The following is an 18,732-nucleotide window of genomic DNA, read 5'->3' as shown; positions in this document are numbered from 1 at the left end:
CAGGTTCTTGAGAGGGTTGTGGCGTTGGGTAGTTCGCATTGTAGATAGGAGGTTGAGGTGTTGGATATGTTGGTTGTGGTACTGATGGTATATTAATAACGCCTGGTTGTGGTGCTGGTGTTGGGTTTACTGGAGATGGCACATATATTGGCGGTTGTGGTGTTTGTGGCACCGGTTGTGGGATTGAAGGAATGTTCACTATTACAGGTTCTTGAGAGGGTTGTGGCGTTGGGTAGTTCGCATTGTAGATAGGAGGTTGAGGTGCTGGATATGTTGGTTGTGGTACTGATGGTACATTAATAACGCCTGGTTGTTGTGCAGGCGTTGAAGTTGCCGCAGGAGAAGGCACAAATATAGGTGCCTGTGGGACAGCCGGCTCCGGATGTGGGATTGAAGGAATATTTACTACTCCAGGTATTGGAGTTGGCTGTGGTTTCGGGTAATTTATATCATATACTGGAGGCTGTTGGGTCGGATATGTTGGTTGAGGTATGGATGGTACATTAATGACTCCCGGCTGAGGTGCAGGTGTTGAAGGAACAGGAGAAGATGGAATGAATATAGGAGGCTGTGGTGCTGGAGGCTCCGGTCTTTGGAACGTTGGAATATTAACAACTCCAGGCTTATGAGTGGGCTGCGGTGCTGGATAGCCCACATCGTATATCGGAGGCTGAGGTGTCGGATATGTTGGTTGAGGTATGGATGGGATATTGATAACACCCGGTTGTGGTGAAGGCGTTGAAGTTGCAGGTGAAGGAATAAAATGAGGTTGTTGCGGTGTAGGCGTTGGGTACGTTGGCCGTGGTAGGGAAGGAATGTTTATAACTCCTGGCATTTGTGGTGGTGGCGGATAGTATACATCGTATATAGCTGGTCGCTGTGGCTGAGGTGTTGGCACTGGTTGAGGAACATTATAAATATTGATAACTGCAGGAGCTGGTGGTTGCGTAGTCTGTGTAGGATAGTTCACATCATTAACTGGTGGCCGAGGTGATGGATATGTAGGTTGTGGAACCGATGGTATATTTATCACACTAGGTTGTGGAGCCGGTGTTGAACTTGCATGTGATGGTACGAATATAGGAGGATGCGGAGCCGGCGATACAGGTTGTGAGACTGAAGGAATATTTACAACTCCAGGTTTTGGAGGGTGTTGTGGTTCGTAAACTGGAGGTTGATGTGACGGATAAGTTGGCTGCGGTGCTGAAGGAATATTGATGACTCCCGGTTTGGGTGCAGGTGTTGGAGGATGAGATGGCACGAATATAGGAGGTTGTGGAGCTGGTGGAAGCGGTTGTGGCACTGAAGGTACGTTCACTACTTCCGGTAGTGGAGCTGGTTGTGAAGTTGGGTAGTTCACATGATAAACTGGAGGCTGAGGTGTCGAATATGTAGGTTGATTTACTGATGGTATATTAATAACTCCCGGGGGCGATGGTTGCGATATCGATGGAATATTAATAACACCCGGTTTCGATTGAGGTGTGATTGGTGTATGGGACGTGTGTACGGTGGGTTGGTATGTTGGATAAGTCGGTTGTGGTTCGGATTGAATGTAAATCACGCCAGGTATTGCTATCGGGTAAGGTGGTGCTGGTGTGTCATAAATCGGTGGTCGCACATTTGTGGCGGCTATATTTGCCAAAATATAATTATTAGATAGGCTGCTGAAATTAACTTTTGAATCATAATAAATCTTACGTCTTGGATTTTCGTAGCAGCGGGTAAATGGATTGCCCGTGTGCGATGGCTTGCAATAGCAAATGGGATTATGGTAATGGACGCGGCATTCGGCATTAAAGCCACAGGCTCCTGGACATGGATCGGTACACCTGTGCTGAACACAGGCTTTGTCGAATGAGCACTCAGAGTTTAATGTACATTCGGGTCTGCAATATGGCGGACTGCCATAAAAATCAGGCAGACATTCGCAAATTGCTTGCTCATTAACTGCGCGACACAATGCATTGGGACCACAAGGTGAAGGATCGCAGGGATTAAGGTGTACTATGGGTGCTGGGTCAGGGAGAAACATAAAATGGTTACACATGAAAGATAAATACGTTGAGAGGGGTTGCTTACATTGCTGTACCGCTGGCAGGGGGGCGCAGTGTATCAAGGGGTTGCCCGTGTAACCGTTGTAGCAACTACACTGCGGCAGGTGGTCAACCACATGACACTCTGCATTGAGACCACATGTCCCGGGACATGGATCGCGGCACTTCTGCTGAATGCAAGCTCGGTGCGAAGGACAATCGCTGTTGAGGACGCATTCTGGACGACAGGCTTCGTAAGGATTGCCGTAATAATCAGGCAGACAGGTGCATGAGCCAATGCCATGATGCTGATTGCACAGCGCATTAGCGCCACAGGGATTGGGTTCACAAGGATTATTTGCGGGCTGCTCATACTGCGGAGCTTGTATGGCCGTTGTTATGGGAGGTAGAGTGGGCCGTGGACTAGGTGGAGGCGGTGGCTGACACGCAGTAAATGGATTACCAATCAGCCCCGGTGCACACACACAATTTGGTTGATGGTTGCTGGTACGGCATATGGCATTAAAGCCACAGAGACCAGGACAAGGGTCCCGGCACTTGCGATTAATGCACGCTCGATCGCTTGGACAGTCACTGTTTGATATACACTCAGGGCGACAGTAAGGTGGCACACCAATATGCTCCGGCTGGCAACGACAAGTTGCTACACTACTCTCACTGCTGCACAGGGAATGTGGGCCGCAGGGTGAGGGAATGCAAGGATCAAGTGGCTCGCGTTGTACTGAAATTGGAATGGGTCGGATGGGCTCGCACCGTGTGTATGGACTACCCGTGTAGCCAACGGGGCAAACACATTGCGGTCTGTGATTAATCACATGACAGTCAGCTTGATGGCCGCATACACCCGGACAAGGGTCACGACAGTGCTGACTTATGCAAGCCAGGCTGAGTGCGCACTCTGCATTTGTGGTGCACTCAGGTCGACAGGTAGGCGGACTGCCATAATAGCCTTGCAAACAACTGCAGATCGCCTGATGTCCAACTGGCCGACAATGCGCATTGGCACCACATGGGGATGGCTGGCAGGGTTGCAATGCTGGTGGTGCTGGCGGAGCCTGCAACTGTACTGCTTGGCACTGAACAAATGGATTGCCGTGCAAGCCAGCTGGGCAATGACACATGGCCACATGATTGTGAACTTCGCAAATGGCACCAAAACCACAGGTGCCTGGACAAGGATCGATGCAGCGATTCCGCACACACGATCTGTCAAAGGCGCACTCACTGCTCAGGACACATTCCGGGCGACAGCCCACATTTGGATCACCCAGGTAAAGTGGCAGACAACTGCAAATGCCATTCGAGCATTGAGAATTTGCACCACATGGCGATGGCTGGCATGGATCATCGGCAATTGGAGTGGGAGCAGCTGGTGCCGGATAGCAGCGATGGAATGGATCGCCAATATATCCGGTGGGACATGTGCAGCTTGGCACGTGATTCAATACATTGCATTGAGCATACAAGCCACATGCACCCGGACATGGATCCTGGCACTTCTGATTAATGCACGCACGATGGGCGGCGCAGTCAGAGTTGAGAGTGCACTCGGGTTGGCAATGTGGGGGTAAGCCGTAATACTCAGACAGACAACTACAGATGGCCTGGCCATTTAGCACACGGCAGTGAGCATACTGTCCGCAGGGGCTTGGCACGCAGGGATCGCGATAAGGTTCGCGGGCCACAACAGGTTGTGGTATGGGCTGACAACGCACAAGGGGATCGCCAGTGTGGCTGGGGATACAGGAGCAATGGGCCCGGTGATGTAGAGCCTTGCAAATTGCATTGTATCCGCAGGCACCTGGGCATGGATCTTGACACTTCTGATTGATGCAAGCCTTGTCAGTGGGACACTCGGGATTACTGGTACATTCGGGTCGACATGCAGGCGGCGTGCCAAAGTAATTCGGCAGACAGGTGCAAATCGCCTGACCCTGTGATTCCTTGCACTGTGCATTGGCACCGCAGGGAGAGGGCTGGCAGGGATTCACGTAAACCTCTCTTATGGCTGTGGAGAAGGTGCAAATGGGTGCAAATAATATATAATTTGATGTGTTAGTGCAAATTTGTGGTAACGGCTGGTAAGAATGCTTACGTTCCGCCTGGCGTAGTTGACAATAACGATAAGGATCACCATTGTAGCCGGGATAACAGCTGCAGATGGGTACATGGTTCACAACTTGGCACTGGGCGTTGGGAGCACAGCTGCCGGGGCAGGGATCGCGACAATGTTGATTAAGGCATGCCAATTGGGTGGAGCAGTCGGAATTCAGGACGCACTCGGGACGGCAGCCTTCATAGGGATTACCAAAGAACTCGGGTAAACACTGGCAAGAACCAACTTCACCTTGTTGCCTGCAGACGGCATTGCTACCGCAGGGACTGGGCGCGCATGGATTAATCTGATCCCGTTCAAGGACCGGACGCGGATAGCATTTCGTGAATGGATCTCCAATGTAATCAGCTATGCATATGCAGGATGGCACATGACTGACCACCTGACAAGTAGCAGCTTGACCGCATATTCCAGGACAAGGATCGCGACACTTTTGTCCAATGCAAGCTAATGGATTGGCACATTCCGCTGAAGTCACACATTCTGGTCGGCAATTTGGTGGAGTTCCTATGAAGTTCTCCAAGCACTTGCACTGCGCTTGAGTTCCATCTGGTGTGGGCGTGCATTGTGCATTTGCACCGCACGGTGACGGCTGACAGGGATTGATAGGTTCACGTTGTACAATTGGAGGTGGCGGCAGCCGTTGACACAGGGCGAACGCGTTGCCCGTGTAGCCGGCGGGGCAGCTGCAATGCGGCATGTGTCGTATAACCTGGCAGAGTGCGTACTGGCCACAAGCACCTGGGCAAGGATCGCGACAGTGTTGATTCTGGCAGGCCAAATGGGGGGCACAGTCCGAATTGATGGTACACTCGGGTCGACAATGAGGTGGCGTGCCATAGTAGCCAGCCAGGCAGGAGCACACTGCTTGCTCATTGCTCACAAGACATTGTGCGTTGCTTCCACAGGGTGATGGTCGACATGGATTTACGGGCACAATGGGATCAGCTAAATTGGGAAAAGGACATTTAAGTGTTGCACAATGACATGAACTATAGTGAAACCTACGTTGCACCAGGGCGCACTGCACAAAGGCATTGCCAGATGTGCCTGGGGGACAGTTGCACATAGGCACATGGTTACGAACCGCGCAAATCGCGCCCACACCGCACGCACCCGGACAGGGATCAACACATTTACTGCGCTGGCAGGCCCTATCGCGTGCGCAGTCAGTATTTAGGACACATTCGGGACGGCAGCCTATGTTGGGATTTCCATGGAACTCGGCCAGACAAGTGCACTGTCCGTTGTTACAGATGGTATTTGGACCACAGGGCGAGGGATTGCAGGCGTCGCGTGGCGGTGGGTCGTGTTTCACTGGGATTGGTCCACAACTAACGAAGGGATTTCCTTGATAGCCAATGGGACAGCTGCAAATGGGCGTGTGGTTGATGACATTGCACTGGGCTGCAATACCACAGGAGCCGGGACAAGGGTCGCGACACTTTTCGCTCATGCAGGCTAGGTGTGAGGCACAATCAGAGTTTATTACACACTCCGGCTGACAATTGGGCGGAGCGCCATAGTAGCCGGAAAGACACCGGCAGACGGCTTGACCACTTTGGGCATGGCACTGTCCAAAGGTGCCACAAGGCGAGGGAACACAGGGATCACGATAAGTATCCTTGGGATAGTCGTAGGTGATTGCTGGCGCTGAAAATTAGTTTGGATTAAGCTAACTGCAAAACAACTTTGGGCTGGAGTCAGGGTCTTACGTATAGTGCGACAACCACTGAAGGCATCACCCGTAAATCCGGGCAAGCAACTACAGTGGGGACTGTGGTTAATCGCGTGACATTCGGCATTATTTCCACAGACACCCGGACAGGGATCTACACAGTGATGGTTGTTACACGCCTTGTTAAGGGCACACTCGCTGGAGATGGTACATTCCGGTCGACAAGCTGGCGGAGATCCCACAAAGTCGGGAAGACAGCTGCAAACCGCCTGTTGATTGACTTCGTGGCATTGAGAGTTGGGTCCGCAGGGGGTGGGTTGGCAAGGGTGCTGCGGTATAGGGTCACGCACAGCTGTTTGTAAAGATGTTGGGGTGAATACACTAAGCGTTGAATATATGTTTTCATGAGCTGGTTGCTTACGTTCACGAATGACACTGCAGTAGCTATAAGGATTGCCCTCATAGCCACTTAGGCAACTGCATTGGGGTAGATGATCACGCACATGGCATTCGGCATTGGGACCGCAGGTACCTGCGCATGCATCACGGCAATGCTGATTGACACACGCCAAATGGCTGGGACAATCCGAATTCAAAACACACTCCGGTCGGCAGCCCTCGTAAGGATTGCCGTAGAATTCAGGTAAGCACTGGCAGGCGCCGGCGCCATTTGACTCTGTGCAGATCGCATTTGAACCACAAGGACTTGGCAGACAAGGCGTAAGTGTTTCGATCACATCCCTCTGGATATGGCAACCTATAAACGGATTGCCACTATGACCGCTTGAGCAAACGCACATGGGTGTATGATTAATGACATAGCATTCGGCATTAGTGCCACACACTCCCGGACAGGGATCACGGCATTTCTGATTAAGGCAGGCCAGATTTGTAGGGCAATCAGCGCTGCTAACGCATTCAGGTCGACAGTTGGGCGGCGTTCCAATGAAGGTAATCAGACAGCTGCATTGTGCAGTATTTCCAACGTTTCGGCATTCGGAATTCGGTCCACAAGGCGAAGGCTGACAAGGATCATGCACATCCTGTTGAATGGGTGGTGGTGGTTGCGGATGACAGGCAATAAATGGATTGCCTGTGTAGGAGCTAATGCAGCGACAGTTTGGACTGTGGTTTAGTACACGGCATTCAGCATTCAAACCGCATGCACCCGGGCAGGGATCACTGCATCGTTGCTGCAGACACGCTAAGTGCAGGGGACACTCCGCATTGCTAATGCATTCCGGTCGGCATGATGGCGGCACACCTACAAATTGTGGCAGGCATGAGCAGACGGCTTGACCATTTATATTGCGACACTGCGCATTGGGCCCGCAAGGCGAAGGCTGGCAGGGATCGGCTATTACACGTGGCGGTGGAGGTGGCACAGGCACGCATTGTGCAAATGCATTGCCCGTCATACCCGCGGGGCAGTGACACATCGCCACATGGTTGTGAACTTCGCAGATGGCATTAGTACCGCATGTGCCTGGACAGGGATCAATGCATTTTTGGCGTACGCAGGCGAGGTTGTGGGCGCACTCCGTGCTCAATATACATTCTGGACGACAACCAATTATTGGATTTCCTTGGTATTCTGGTAGACAGCTACATTGTCCCTCGCGACAGACCGCATTGACGCCACACTGTATGTGCAAGCAGGGGTCGTCATTCAGAACCGGTGGCTGAGGTACTCGTGGCGGTGCTTGACAAGAGGCAAATGGATTGCCAGTCAAGCCTGGTGCACACTGACAAACCGGCGTGTGATTAATAACCGAGCACTGAGCGTTGAATCCACAAGCGCCTGGGCATGGATCACGGCAGCGCTGTTGCTGGCAGGCCAAGTGAGCGGCACAATCGGCGTTTATGCTACACTCGGGTCGACAGTTGGGAGGGCTGCCAAAATAGTTAAGTAAACAACTGCAAATAGCTGTGCCATGGTTGTCACGACACTCGGCATATTGACCGCAGGGCGACGGAACACAGGGATTCTGATATGTATCCAACTGAACGGGGGGTGGGGCTATAATCAGGGTAATTAAAGGTGAATTTGAGATCTTTTGGTATGAAGGTCACTTCTTACGTGGTACAGGATAGCAGCGTGTGAATGCGTCCCCCTGGAAGCCTTGACGGCAACTACAAATGGGCGCATGATGATGGACACGACAATCGGCATTAGTGCCACAGACGCCTGGACATGGGTCGCTACACTTTTGATTGATGCAGGCCTTATCTGACGCACACTCAGCACTTGTCACGCATTCCGGACGACAGTTGGGCGGTGCACCAACATACTCCGGCAAACAGGAGCAGATAGCCTGCTCATTGTTTGCGCGACACTGAGAATTGGGGCCACACGGTGAGGGCTGACAGGGATTCACATACTCTTTCAAGATTGCTAAAAGACAACATGTTTTGTTAAGGGTCTGGTGTGGCAGTTATTTTAGCTAGTAACTCACGTCTCTCGGGTAGCTGGCAGTAGCTATAGGGATCACCAACGAAATTGCTTAAGCAATGGCACGTGGGCAAATGATTAAGGACTCGGCACTCGGCATTTAAGCCGCACACACCCGGACAAGGATCGCGACATTTGAACTGTTGACAGGATTTGTCCGATGGGCAGTCACTATCAGAGACGCATTCGGGTCTACAACCTTCGTATGGATTGCCGTGGTAGTCGGGTAGGCATTGACAGGACCCCGCATTGCCCTCCTGACGACATTGCGCATTAGCACCGCAGGGGTTAGGAGAACAGGGCTGTGTCACCTCTTCTCGTTGAATTATTGGAGTTTGGTAACAGTTGGTAAACGGATCACCCGTGTAACCAGGAGCACAGTAGCACATGGCCACATGGCTCAGTGCATGACAGACAGCATTGGAGCCGCATGCACCTGGGCAGGGATCCACACATTTCTGATTAACGCAGGCCTTGTTGAAACTGCACTCCGAGTTGGTAACACATTCCGGTCGACAATTCGGAGGTGCTCCAATGTAAGTAGGGAGACAGTTGCACTGGGCCTGGTCTCCCACAGCGCGGCATTCTGCGTAGGGACCGCAGGGTGATGGTTGGCATGGCTGCTTTACAGGAATAACATCCCGTTGTGGTGGTGTTGGCAAGCATCCTAGGAAGGGATTGCCATTGTGTCGTGGCGGACAGCTGCAGATAGGCGCATGGCTTACTACATGGCAAATAGCATTGTAGCCACAGGTGCCTGGGCAGGGATCAATGCAGTGTTGTTGTTGACAAGCCAGACGTGGCAAGCAATCCGAGTTTCGTGTGCATTCCGGACGGCAGCTGGGTGGACTGCCCACATAATCTTCGATGCAAGAGCAAATCGCGTTATCATTGAGCACACGACAGCGACTGTTGGGACCGCATGGTGAGGGTGCGCAAGGATTTCTTGGTGGCAAGGACTGCACAAGCGGTGTCTCACACTGGATAAACGCATTTCCCGTCATACCTGCCGGACAGCGGCACATAGCAATATGATTGAGCACATCGCATATAGCGTTAGGAGCGCAGGTTCCTGGACAGGGATCGATACATTTGTTTCGTACACAGGCGCGATTTCGCGGGCAGTCGGTGTTTAGTACGCATTCCGGACGGCAACCCACATAGGGATCACCTTGATATTCGGGTATGCATGTGCATTGGCCACTTCGACATATGGCATTGGATCCACACGGCGACGGATTGCAAGGATCGTCATTTACAATGGGCTTGGCTATAAACAAAATGGGCCAAATGGGTGAAAATGGGTCAACATTTAAGTTGCTGTAATTCTTACGTGGTTCAGGCTGGCAGGAGGTGAATGGGTCACCCACATATCCTACGGGACAGTGGCAGCTGGGTATATGATTACGCACGGTGCAGAGCGCATTGTAGGCACAGGAACCGGGGCAGGGATCGACACAGCGCTGATTTATGCAAGCCAGGCTGGGCAGACATTCGGCACTCTGTGTGCACTCGGGTCGGCAACTAGGCGGTACACCGAAGTAGCCAGGTAGACAGCTACATACTGCCTGACCATGTGACTGACGGCACTGGGCGTTAGCTCCACATGGAGATGGCTGGCAGGGATCGCGTACAGGTTCACTTTGGAGAATGGTGGGCGTTGCTAAATTACCAGTATATTTGGGTCAGTATCTGTGACACAAGGCATTGATAAGATGACTTACGAGGCAAGGGATAGCAGCGCGTGAAGGGATCTCCGGTGTAGCCTGACTGGCAAGCACACAACGGTGCATGATTAGTTGTATGACACAGAGCATTGCTACCGCAAGCGCCAGGACAAGGATCTACGCATTTATGTTGTATACAAGCCTTGTCAAAGCTACATTCCGTTGAAATCGTACACTCGGGTCGACAACCAGGTGGACTGCCTACATATTCGGGTAAACATGAGCAGACAGCCTGCTCGTTTAGCTCTTTGCACTGACTATTTGGACCGCATGGTGAGGGTTGGCAAGGATTAACATATTCACGGATAGCTGGAATAAAGAGCTCAACTTGTTCTAGATGGTTTGAGATCCAAGGCAAGGATTGCTTACGTTTCTCTTCGAGGCTGCAGTAGCTATATGGATCACCCACATAGTTGTTGAGACAATTACAAGTGGGCAAATGGTTTCTCACATAACATTCGGCATTGTGGCCACAGCTGCCGGGACATGGATCGCGGCACTTTTGATTTACGCAGGCTCGATTAGACGGACAATCGGAATCAAGTATACATTCGGGGCGACAGGCTTCGTAGGGATTTCCAAAATACTCGGGCAGACACTGGCAGGAGCCAACGCCATTTCGTTCATGGCATTCGGCAAAAGTGCCGCAGGGATTGGGATTGCAGGGCTGCACCACTTCGAGTGGTTCATTTTGAATTGGTGAGCAGAGAACGAAAGGATCCCCGCTGTAGCCCGATTGGCAGTAGCACATGGCGCTGTGGCTAATCACACGGCACTCAGCACCGCTTCCGCAAAGGCCTGGACATGGATCTTTGCAACGATTGTTCCTACAAATCTGGGACGAAGCACAATCAGAATTAGTCAAGCACTCAGGCCGGCAGTTCGGTGGTGTTCCAAAGAAGTTCTCAAGACACGAACAGGACGGTGTGTCCCCAATGCGACGGCACTGACTGTTGGCGCCGCAGGGCGATGGTTGGCAGGGATCCCGGGGCGAAATATCTCTCAATGGTTCGACTGTAGTTATGATAATTGCGTCAATTAAGTGGGTTAGCTTGCTGGACGGTGGGAACTTACTAATTCTGTGGCATTGGGCGAATGGGTTGCCTGTATATCCGGGCTGACAACTACAGAAAGGACTGTGACTGACCGCCCTGCATTCGGCATAGGCCCCACAGGCGCCCGGACAGGGATCGATACAACGCTGATTTTGGCAAGCACGGTTGGGTGCACAGTCATAGTTGGTGGTACACTCGGGTCGGCAGGAGGGTGGTACGCCGTAATAATTGGGCAGGCAGCTACAGATGGCTTGACCTTGCCGCTCACGACACTCGGCATTTGTACCACATGGCGAGGGTTGGCAGGGATTTTGATAGACGGCCACTACAGAGCGATTTAAGTCGTTTAGTTTCTTGTAGCAAGGTGTAATTATCTATGAACCTACTTTGTACGGGGCTGCAGTGGACAAAGGCGTTGCCTGTCATGCCAACTGGACAGTGGCACATAGCAATATGGTTTACAACTTCACAGATGGCGCCGGCACCACAGGTACCTGGGCAGGGATTTACACACTTTTGCTGTACACAGGCGCGATTTCGGGGACATTCGGCGCTCAGAACGCATTCTGGACGACAAGCAATGTAGGCATCGCCTTCATATTCGGCAATGCACGTACACTGTCCTTCTCCCGAGCAGACGGCATTGCTGCCACATGGACTGGGATTGCAAGGATCTCTGGGTTCTTCATAGGCTGGTGGAGCTGTAGGGAACGGGGGAGACGTGTCCATGTAATTTGTGTTTATAATTTTTAGAGGGTTGCTTACGTGGTGCAGGCTGGCAAGCAACAAATGCATCACCAACATAGCCATGCAGGCAAGCGCAGTTGGGGGTATGATTTAAGAGACTACACTCGGTGTTCTGGCCACAGGAGCCGGGACAGGGATCGCGGCAACGCTCGCTAATGCAAGCCAGATGGCTGGCGCAGTCAGCGTTGATTGTACACTCGGGTCGACAATGCGGGGGTGTGCCGTAATAATTGGGCTGGCAGGAACAAATCGCTTGGTCATGCTGATTACGGCATGTGGCATACAGGCCGCAGGGTGAGGGTACGCAGGGATCGCGATAGGGAGCAACATCTCGAAGTGGCGGTGGCGGAGCTAAGGTTACGACGAAAACGCGTTACGGTGACTATTTATTGTGTATACAGATAATTCTCTTACGTATTGGTCGGGGCAGACAGCGCACGAAGGGATCGCCCATTAGGCCTGGAGGACACATACATATGGGACTGTGATTGCGCACCTGACAGATTGCCCCTTGGCCGCAAACACCTGGGCATGGATCAACACACTTGCGTTTGATGCAGGCCCTGGTGGTTGGGCACTCAGCGCTTGAGGTACACTCGGGTCGACAATAAGGTGGTGCACCCTCAAAGTCTGGTAGACAGGAGCAGACCGCTTGGCCTTGCACCTCGCGACATTGGGCATTCGAACCACAGGGCGAGGGTAGACATGGATTTACATAGTCGTGAACAATTGCTAAATTTAGAGTTAGGCAAATAGATAATACGATTCGAATTAGTAACTACATCAACTACTACGAGTTGGTTAGACGACTCTACGAAAATGATTGGAACTAGCTTACGTTCTGCTGGCTGATTACAGTAGCTATACGGATCTCCAACGTATCCCGCGAAGCAGGAGCACATAGGCGTATGATTAACGACATTGCATTCGGCATTCTGACCACAGCTACCGGGGCAGGGATCACGACACTTTTGTTGTTGGCAAGCACGATTCGAAGGGCAGTCCGAGTTAAGCACACACTCCGGTCGGCAGCCCTCGTAGGGATTGCCAAAGAAGTCGGGCAGGCATTGGCAGGCTCCGGCTCCATTGCGCTGTATGCATTCGGCATTCGAGCCACAAGGCGACGGCTGGCAAGGATTAATAATTTCCACATCCCGTTCAATTGGCTGGCATTGCGAAAAAGGGTCGCCCGTTAATCCAGCATCACAAATGCATAAGGCTGTATGTGAGACAACGCGGCAGATGGCATTGGCACCACAAAGACCTGGACATGGATCGCGACACTTTCGATTTATGCATGCACGATTGCTGGGACACTCAGAGTTTGCGACACATTCTGGCTTGCAGTATGGCGGCGAGCCAACAAAGTCTTTCAGACATGTGCATGAGGGCGTGTTCCCGATGGCGCGACACTCAGCGTTAGCCCCACAAGGAGATGGACGACATGGATCTTGAGGCTCAATATCTCTCTGTGGCGGTTCAATGATTTGCTGGCATCCCACAAAGGGATTACCCGTATGGTGGGGCAAGCAGGTACAGAATGGGTTGTGATTGACAACGCTGCACTGGGCACTTCGGCCACAAGCGCCGGGGCAAGGATCAACACACTTTTGATTCACGCAAGCCAGGTGGGCAGCACACTCCGAGTTGCTAGTGCACTCCGGACGACAAAGTGGTGGTGTGCCTATATAGCTCGGCACACAAGAACAGACTGCTTGCTGATTGGCTTCTCGGCACTGTGAATTTGGACCACACGGTGAGGGATGGCAAGGCTGAACAACGGCGGGTGCTGCAAAGTGAAAAATCGATAGGAATCGCTCCATTTGCTCACTCCTCCATGCTGTATATTTACGTGGTACAGGGTAGCACTGCAGAAAAGCGTTGCCTGCATAACCTTCGGGACATGTACACATCGGTATGTGATTCAGCACCGTGCACAGAGCATTTGGTGCGCATGTGCCTGGGCAAGGATCGAAGCACTTGCGACGGGCGCAAGCGCGGTCTCGTGGGCAATCCAAACTTGTGAGGCATTCGGGACGACAGCCGCTGTAGGGATCACCTTGATACTCCGGCAGACAGGTGCAGGTGCCTCCGTTACATACGGCATTCGGGCCACACGGCGAGGGATTACAGGGATCATCGGCTTCCACAGCTACAGAGCAAATGATTGAGTGGCTATTGGCTTGGTTGATTGACTTTCACATTCTTACGTTTTGGTGGTTCAGGCTGACAGTGGCTAAATGGGTCTCCGGTGTAGCCGGAAGGACATGTGCAGCTGGGTATGTGACTAATGACATTGCAAAGAGCACCAAAGCCACATGAGCCTGGACATGGATCGCGACACTTTTCGTTTATACAAGCCTGACTGCTGGGACAGTCCGAGTTAACTCGACATTCAGGACGGCAATTAGGTGGCACGCCCAGATACCCAGGCTGGCAAGAGCATGATGGTGCATCGCCATGTGGACGGCACTCAGCATAGGAGCCGCAAGGTGAGGGCACACAAGGGTCAATCGGTTGCTTTAGCACAACTGCTGTAGGCGGCGCCGCTATAACCAGATGGCAATATTTAAGATGGTGCTTTGAGGGACTAGGACAACACTTACGAGGTATTGGTAGGCAGCGATAGAAGGCATCGCCAGTGTAACCGGAGCGACAAGAGCAAATGGGGCTGTGGTTGACTACACGACATAAAGCCTGATCACCACAAGTTCCCGGGCAGGGATCTGTGCACTTCTGGGCCACACAGGCCTTGTCAATAGCGCACTCTGATGAAATGGTACACTCGGGTCGACAGGCTGGCGGCGCACCCATGTATTCGGGCAAGCAAGAGCAGACAGCCTGCTCATTGACCTCCCGACACTGAGAATTAGGACCACATGGTGAAGGTTGACAGGGATTTATATACTCCTTGATGGCTACAAAGGAAAACAGAAGACGTTCATGTCTATGTTGATATGATGTTACGTTGTCTTACGTTCACGTTCCTGTTGACACAAACGATATGGGTCACCGCTGTATCCAGTTAAGCAACTGCAGCTGGGCACATGATTGAGAACATTGCAGACTGCATTTGAGGCACAGGTGCCTGGGCAAGGGTCTTGACACTTTTGTTGCTGACAAGCACGATTTGAGGGACAGTCAGAGTCGAGCATACATTCTGGTCGGCAGCCTTCGTAGGGGTTGCCAAAGTATCCCTCCAAGCACTGACATGAGCCAGCATCCTGGCGGGTAGTGCAACGTGCATTTATGCCGCAGGGACTAGGATTGCATGGGTCTAACTGATCCAACTGCTGGATTCTTTTTTCCACACACTGCACGAAAGGATCACCCTCCAGACCGTCGGGACAGTAACAGCTCGGCGTATGCGAGAGTACACGACACACAGCCGTTTGTCCGCACAAGCCAGGGCATGGATCGCGACATTTCTGTTGTATGCATGCTTGATGCGGTGGGCATTCCGAGCTTGTTACACACTCCGGACGGCAGTTTGGCGGCGCGCCGATGTAGTCGGGTAGGCAGGTGCACGAAGGCGTTTCATTTATTTCGCGGCATTCGGCGTAGGGTCCACAGGGTGAAGGCTGACATGTCTGTCGTGGTGGTGGTGTTGGCGGCTCAATTATAGGTTGACAGCTAACAAACGGATTGCCAGTATGTCGGTCCAAGCATCGACAGAATGGACTGTGATTCGTCACATGACACTGGGCATTGCGGCCGCAAACGCCGGGGCATGGATCGCTACATTTCTGATTAAGACATGCCAAGTTCAATGGACATTCCGAGTTGGATGTGCATTCGGGTCGACAGAATGGTGGACTGCCTATGAAGGGACTGATGCAGGAACAGACGGCCTGTTGATTGATCGCCCGACACTGAGAATTCGGTCCGCAAGGCGATGGCTGGCAAGGATTCTGCACGACATCAAGTTCTGCAAAAAAAAGTCGAACGCTGTTCAGGCGAACTGGCAACCGGTAAAATCCTTCTATTGGTGATTGCTTACTTTGCACTGGGTTGCAGCTGAAAAAAGCATTGCCTTCCATGCCATCGGGACAGCGGCAGTTGGGTATATGATTGAGAACCTCGCAAATGGCAGTGGACGCACAAGTACCAGGACAAGGATCGATACACTTATGACGCACACAGGCGAGATTGCGAGCACAGTCGGTGTGTAGTACACACTCCGGGCGGCAGCCAACGAACGGATCGCCTTGATACTCGGGTATACATGTGCACTGACCGTTATGACACTGAGCATTAGCACCACATGGTGAAGGGTTGCATGGGTCTTGGGGCATAGGCGACTCTTTAACTGTTAGAAAAACTACGGGTTAAAATATGTTTTTGACTTGGACCTTAGTAAGGTTCTTACTTGGTTGTGGTGGCTCTGGATTGCAAATAACGAATGGATCGCCGATATAACCCACTAGACAGCTACAAATTGGAGTGTGGTTGATCACATTACACTGTGTGTTGAGGCCACAAGAGCCGGGACAAGGATCGCGACACTTTTGATTGATACACGCCTGATGGCTCGGACATTCAGCATTGATGGAACACTCAGGACGGCAATTTGGCGGTGTGCCCAAATAGTTTGGCAGGCAGGAGCACGATGGTGTGCCATGAATATCGCGACATTGAGAGTTGGCACCACAGGGTGAGGGTACGCAAGGATCAAGAGGTTCGCGTTCAATTGCCACAACAGGTGGAGCTACAGGGGTTATTTAAGATCATTTAAGAACTGGTCTTGTATTGCGCATTAATTATATTCGTTGGCTTACGCGGCAATCGATAACAGCGGGTGAAGGCATCGCCTGTGAATCCGTTCGAGCAGGTGCAGATAGGACTATGATTTCTTACTCGGCACTCGGCCTGTTCGCCACAAACATTTGGACAAGGATCAACGCATTTGCGATTTATGCAGGCCTTATCTGCAGCGCATTCAGAGCTGCTGGTGCATTCGGGTCGACAAGCAGGTGGACTGCCAATAAACTCGGTTAGACAGGAGCAGACAGCTTGCTCGTTGACTTCGCGGCATCGCGAGTTGGGTCCACAAGGCGATGGTTGACAGGGATTCACATAGATGTGTTCGGCTATAAAATATTTACTTAAGCATTGGCAACTACGACAGGGAGTTCAATATGGTTAGGCTTACGTGGTTCATTTTCTATAATACGGCAGAAACTATAAGGATCTCCAGTATAACCATTAAAGCAATTGCAAGTGGCCAAGTGATTTATGACCTGGCATTCTGCGTTCTGGCCGCATGTTCCCGGGCAGGGATCACGGCACTTTTGCTGTTGGCATGCTCTATTCGATGGACAATCCGAATTGAGAATGCACTCTGGTCGGCAGCCCTCGTAGGGATTGCCAAAGTGTTCGGGTAGACACTGGCAAGATCCAGCACCACCACGTTCTTCACACTTTGCATTGACGCCACAGGGACTCGGATTACAGGGTTGTATCCGTTCAACTGGTGCCTCTCTTATGGGACTGCACTGGGCGAACGGGTCGCCTGTGAAGCCGCTATCACAAAGGCACATAGCCGTATGACTGAAGACACGGCAGTTAGCATTAAGGCCACATAGCCCTGGACAGGGATCCACGCATTTCTGATTGACGCATGCCTGGTTGGTGGCACATTCAGAATTGGATATGCATTCTGGTCGGCAATTCGGTGGTGCGCCCAAAAATTCGGGTAGACAAGAACATGATGGTGAATCACCTGAAACTCGGCATTCCGAATTGGGGCCGCAGGGTGAGGGTTGACATGGGTTCTGTGGCGGAACATCACGTTGGGGAATTACTGTAAAGAGTTTATGTTGTAGCCCATCCAGATCGTTTAAATATACAAGTGGCTTACTCGTTTGTTCACAGCGTACGAAAGGATTGCCCGACATGCCTGTGGGACAACTGCAGAAGGGACTGTGATTTACTACATTACATATAGCATTGAAGCCACAGGTGCCGGGACAGGGATCACGGCATTTCATATTCTGGCAGGCTTGATTGGTAGCACAGTCGGAATTTGTAACACATTCTGGGCGACACTGCGGCGGACTGCCGATATAGTCGAGAAGACAAGAGCAAACTGCAGTCTGTTGCACCACTCGGCACTGGCTGTTGGGTCCACAAGGCGATGGCTGGCAAGGATTTTGTGCTGGTGGCGCTGGTACAGGACGGCATTCAAAGAAGGCATTGCCCGACATTTGTTCGGGACACCGACAGATGGGCACGTGATTATTCACCTCGCAAATGGCATTCACACCGCAGATGCCTGGACACGGATCAATGCACTTATTACGTATGCATGCACGATTTGGGGCGCAGTCTGTGTTAAGCACACATTCCGGTCGGCAGCCTACAGAGGGATCACCCTGGTACTCGGCTATGCAGGTGCATATACCATTATTACATTGGGCATTAGCACCACACGGTGAAGGATTGCAGGGATCGTCGCTGATGGGTGGGGAAGTTGCTGCAAAAATTACGGAGTGTAAACATTGATGGTTGTTTTCGAAACTACTCTGTGAACACCTACGTTCTGGTGGCTTAGGATTGCAGTTGGTGAACGGATTACCAATGTAGCCATCGATGCAGGCGCAGAGTGGCGTATGGTTTATAACGCTACAAACAGCATTCAACCCACAGGCGCCAGGGCACGGATCGCGACATTTCTGATTAATGCAAGCCTGCTGACTGGGACACTCTGAGTTTATAGTACATTCCGGACGGCAGTTGGGCGCCTGACCAATAAACGTGGCCAGGCATGAACAGGCTGAGACTCCATTGATGTTACGGCACTCCGAGTGTGGGCCACATGGTGTGGGTACACAGGGATCTCGCAAGGGTTCCCGTTGCACTTCAATTGGCGGCGCTGTGGGTCACAAATCGGATTGAGTA

The 18,732-nt window shown here is 51.9% G+C and overlaps 1 protein-coding gene across 1 annotated transcript in view; it reads right to left on the bottom strand.

Moving 5' to 3' along the window:
• LOC6566844 overlaps nt 1-18,732 on the bottom strand; it is a 117,702-nt gene that overhangs the window by 14,645 nt on the left and 84,325 nt on the right. The window contains 24 exon segments of the mRNA XM_043214692.1: nt 4,153-5,121; nt 5,182-5,826; nt 5,889-6,203; nt 6,273-7,871; nt 7,932-8,246; nt 8,308-9,573; nt 9,637-9,966; nt 10,028-10,339; nt 10,400-11,044; nt 11,105-11,410; nt 11,472-11,786; nt 11,851-12,183; nt 12,247-12,564; nt 12,671-13,621; nt 13,685-13,984; nt 14,043-14,381; nt 14,439-14,750; nt 14,810-15,760; nt 15,833-16,141; nt 16,202-16,540; nt 16,611-16,922; nt 16,985-17,635; nt 17,693-18,307; nt 18,371-18,706. Of these exon segments, the coding sequence (XP_043070627.1) occupies nt 4,153-5,121; nt 5,182-5,826; nt 5,889-6,203; nt 6,273-7,871; nt 7,932-8,246; nt 8,308-9,573; nt 9,637-9,966; nt 10,028-10,339; nt 10,400-11,044; nt 11,105-11,410; nt 11,472-11,786; nt 11,851-12,183; nt 12,247-12,564; nt 12,671-13,621; nt 13,685-13,984; nt 14,043-14,381; nt 14,439-14,750; nt 14,810-15,760; nt 15,833-16,141; nt 16,202-16,540; nt 16,611-16,922; nt 16,985-17,635; nt 17,693-18,307; nt 18,371-18,706 (13,083 nt within the window).

The sequence above is a fragment of the Drosophila grimshawi genome, unplaced genomic scaffold, assembly GCF_018153295.1.
Source record: "Drosophila grimshawi isolate 15287-2541.00 unplaced genomic scaffold, ASM1815329v1 contig_1377, whole genome shotgun sequence".
Taxonomy (NCBI): Eukaryota; Metazoa; Arthropoda; class Insecta; order Diptera; family Drosophilidae; genus Drosophila; species Drosophila grimshawi.
This window is presented reverse-complemented; position numbering and strand designations above follow the sequence as displayed.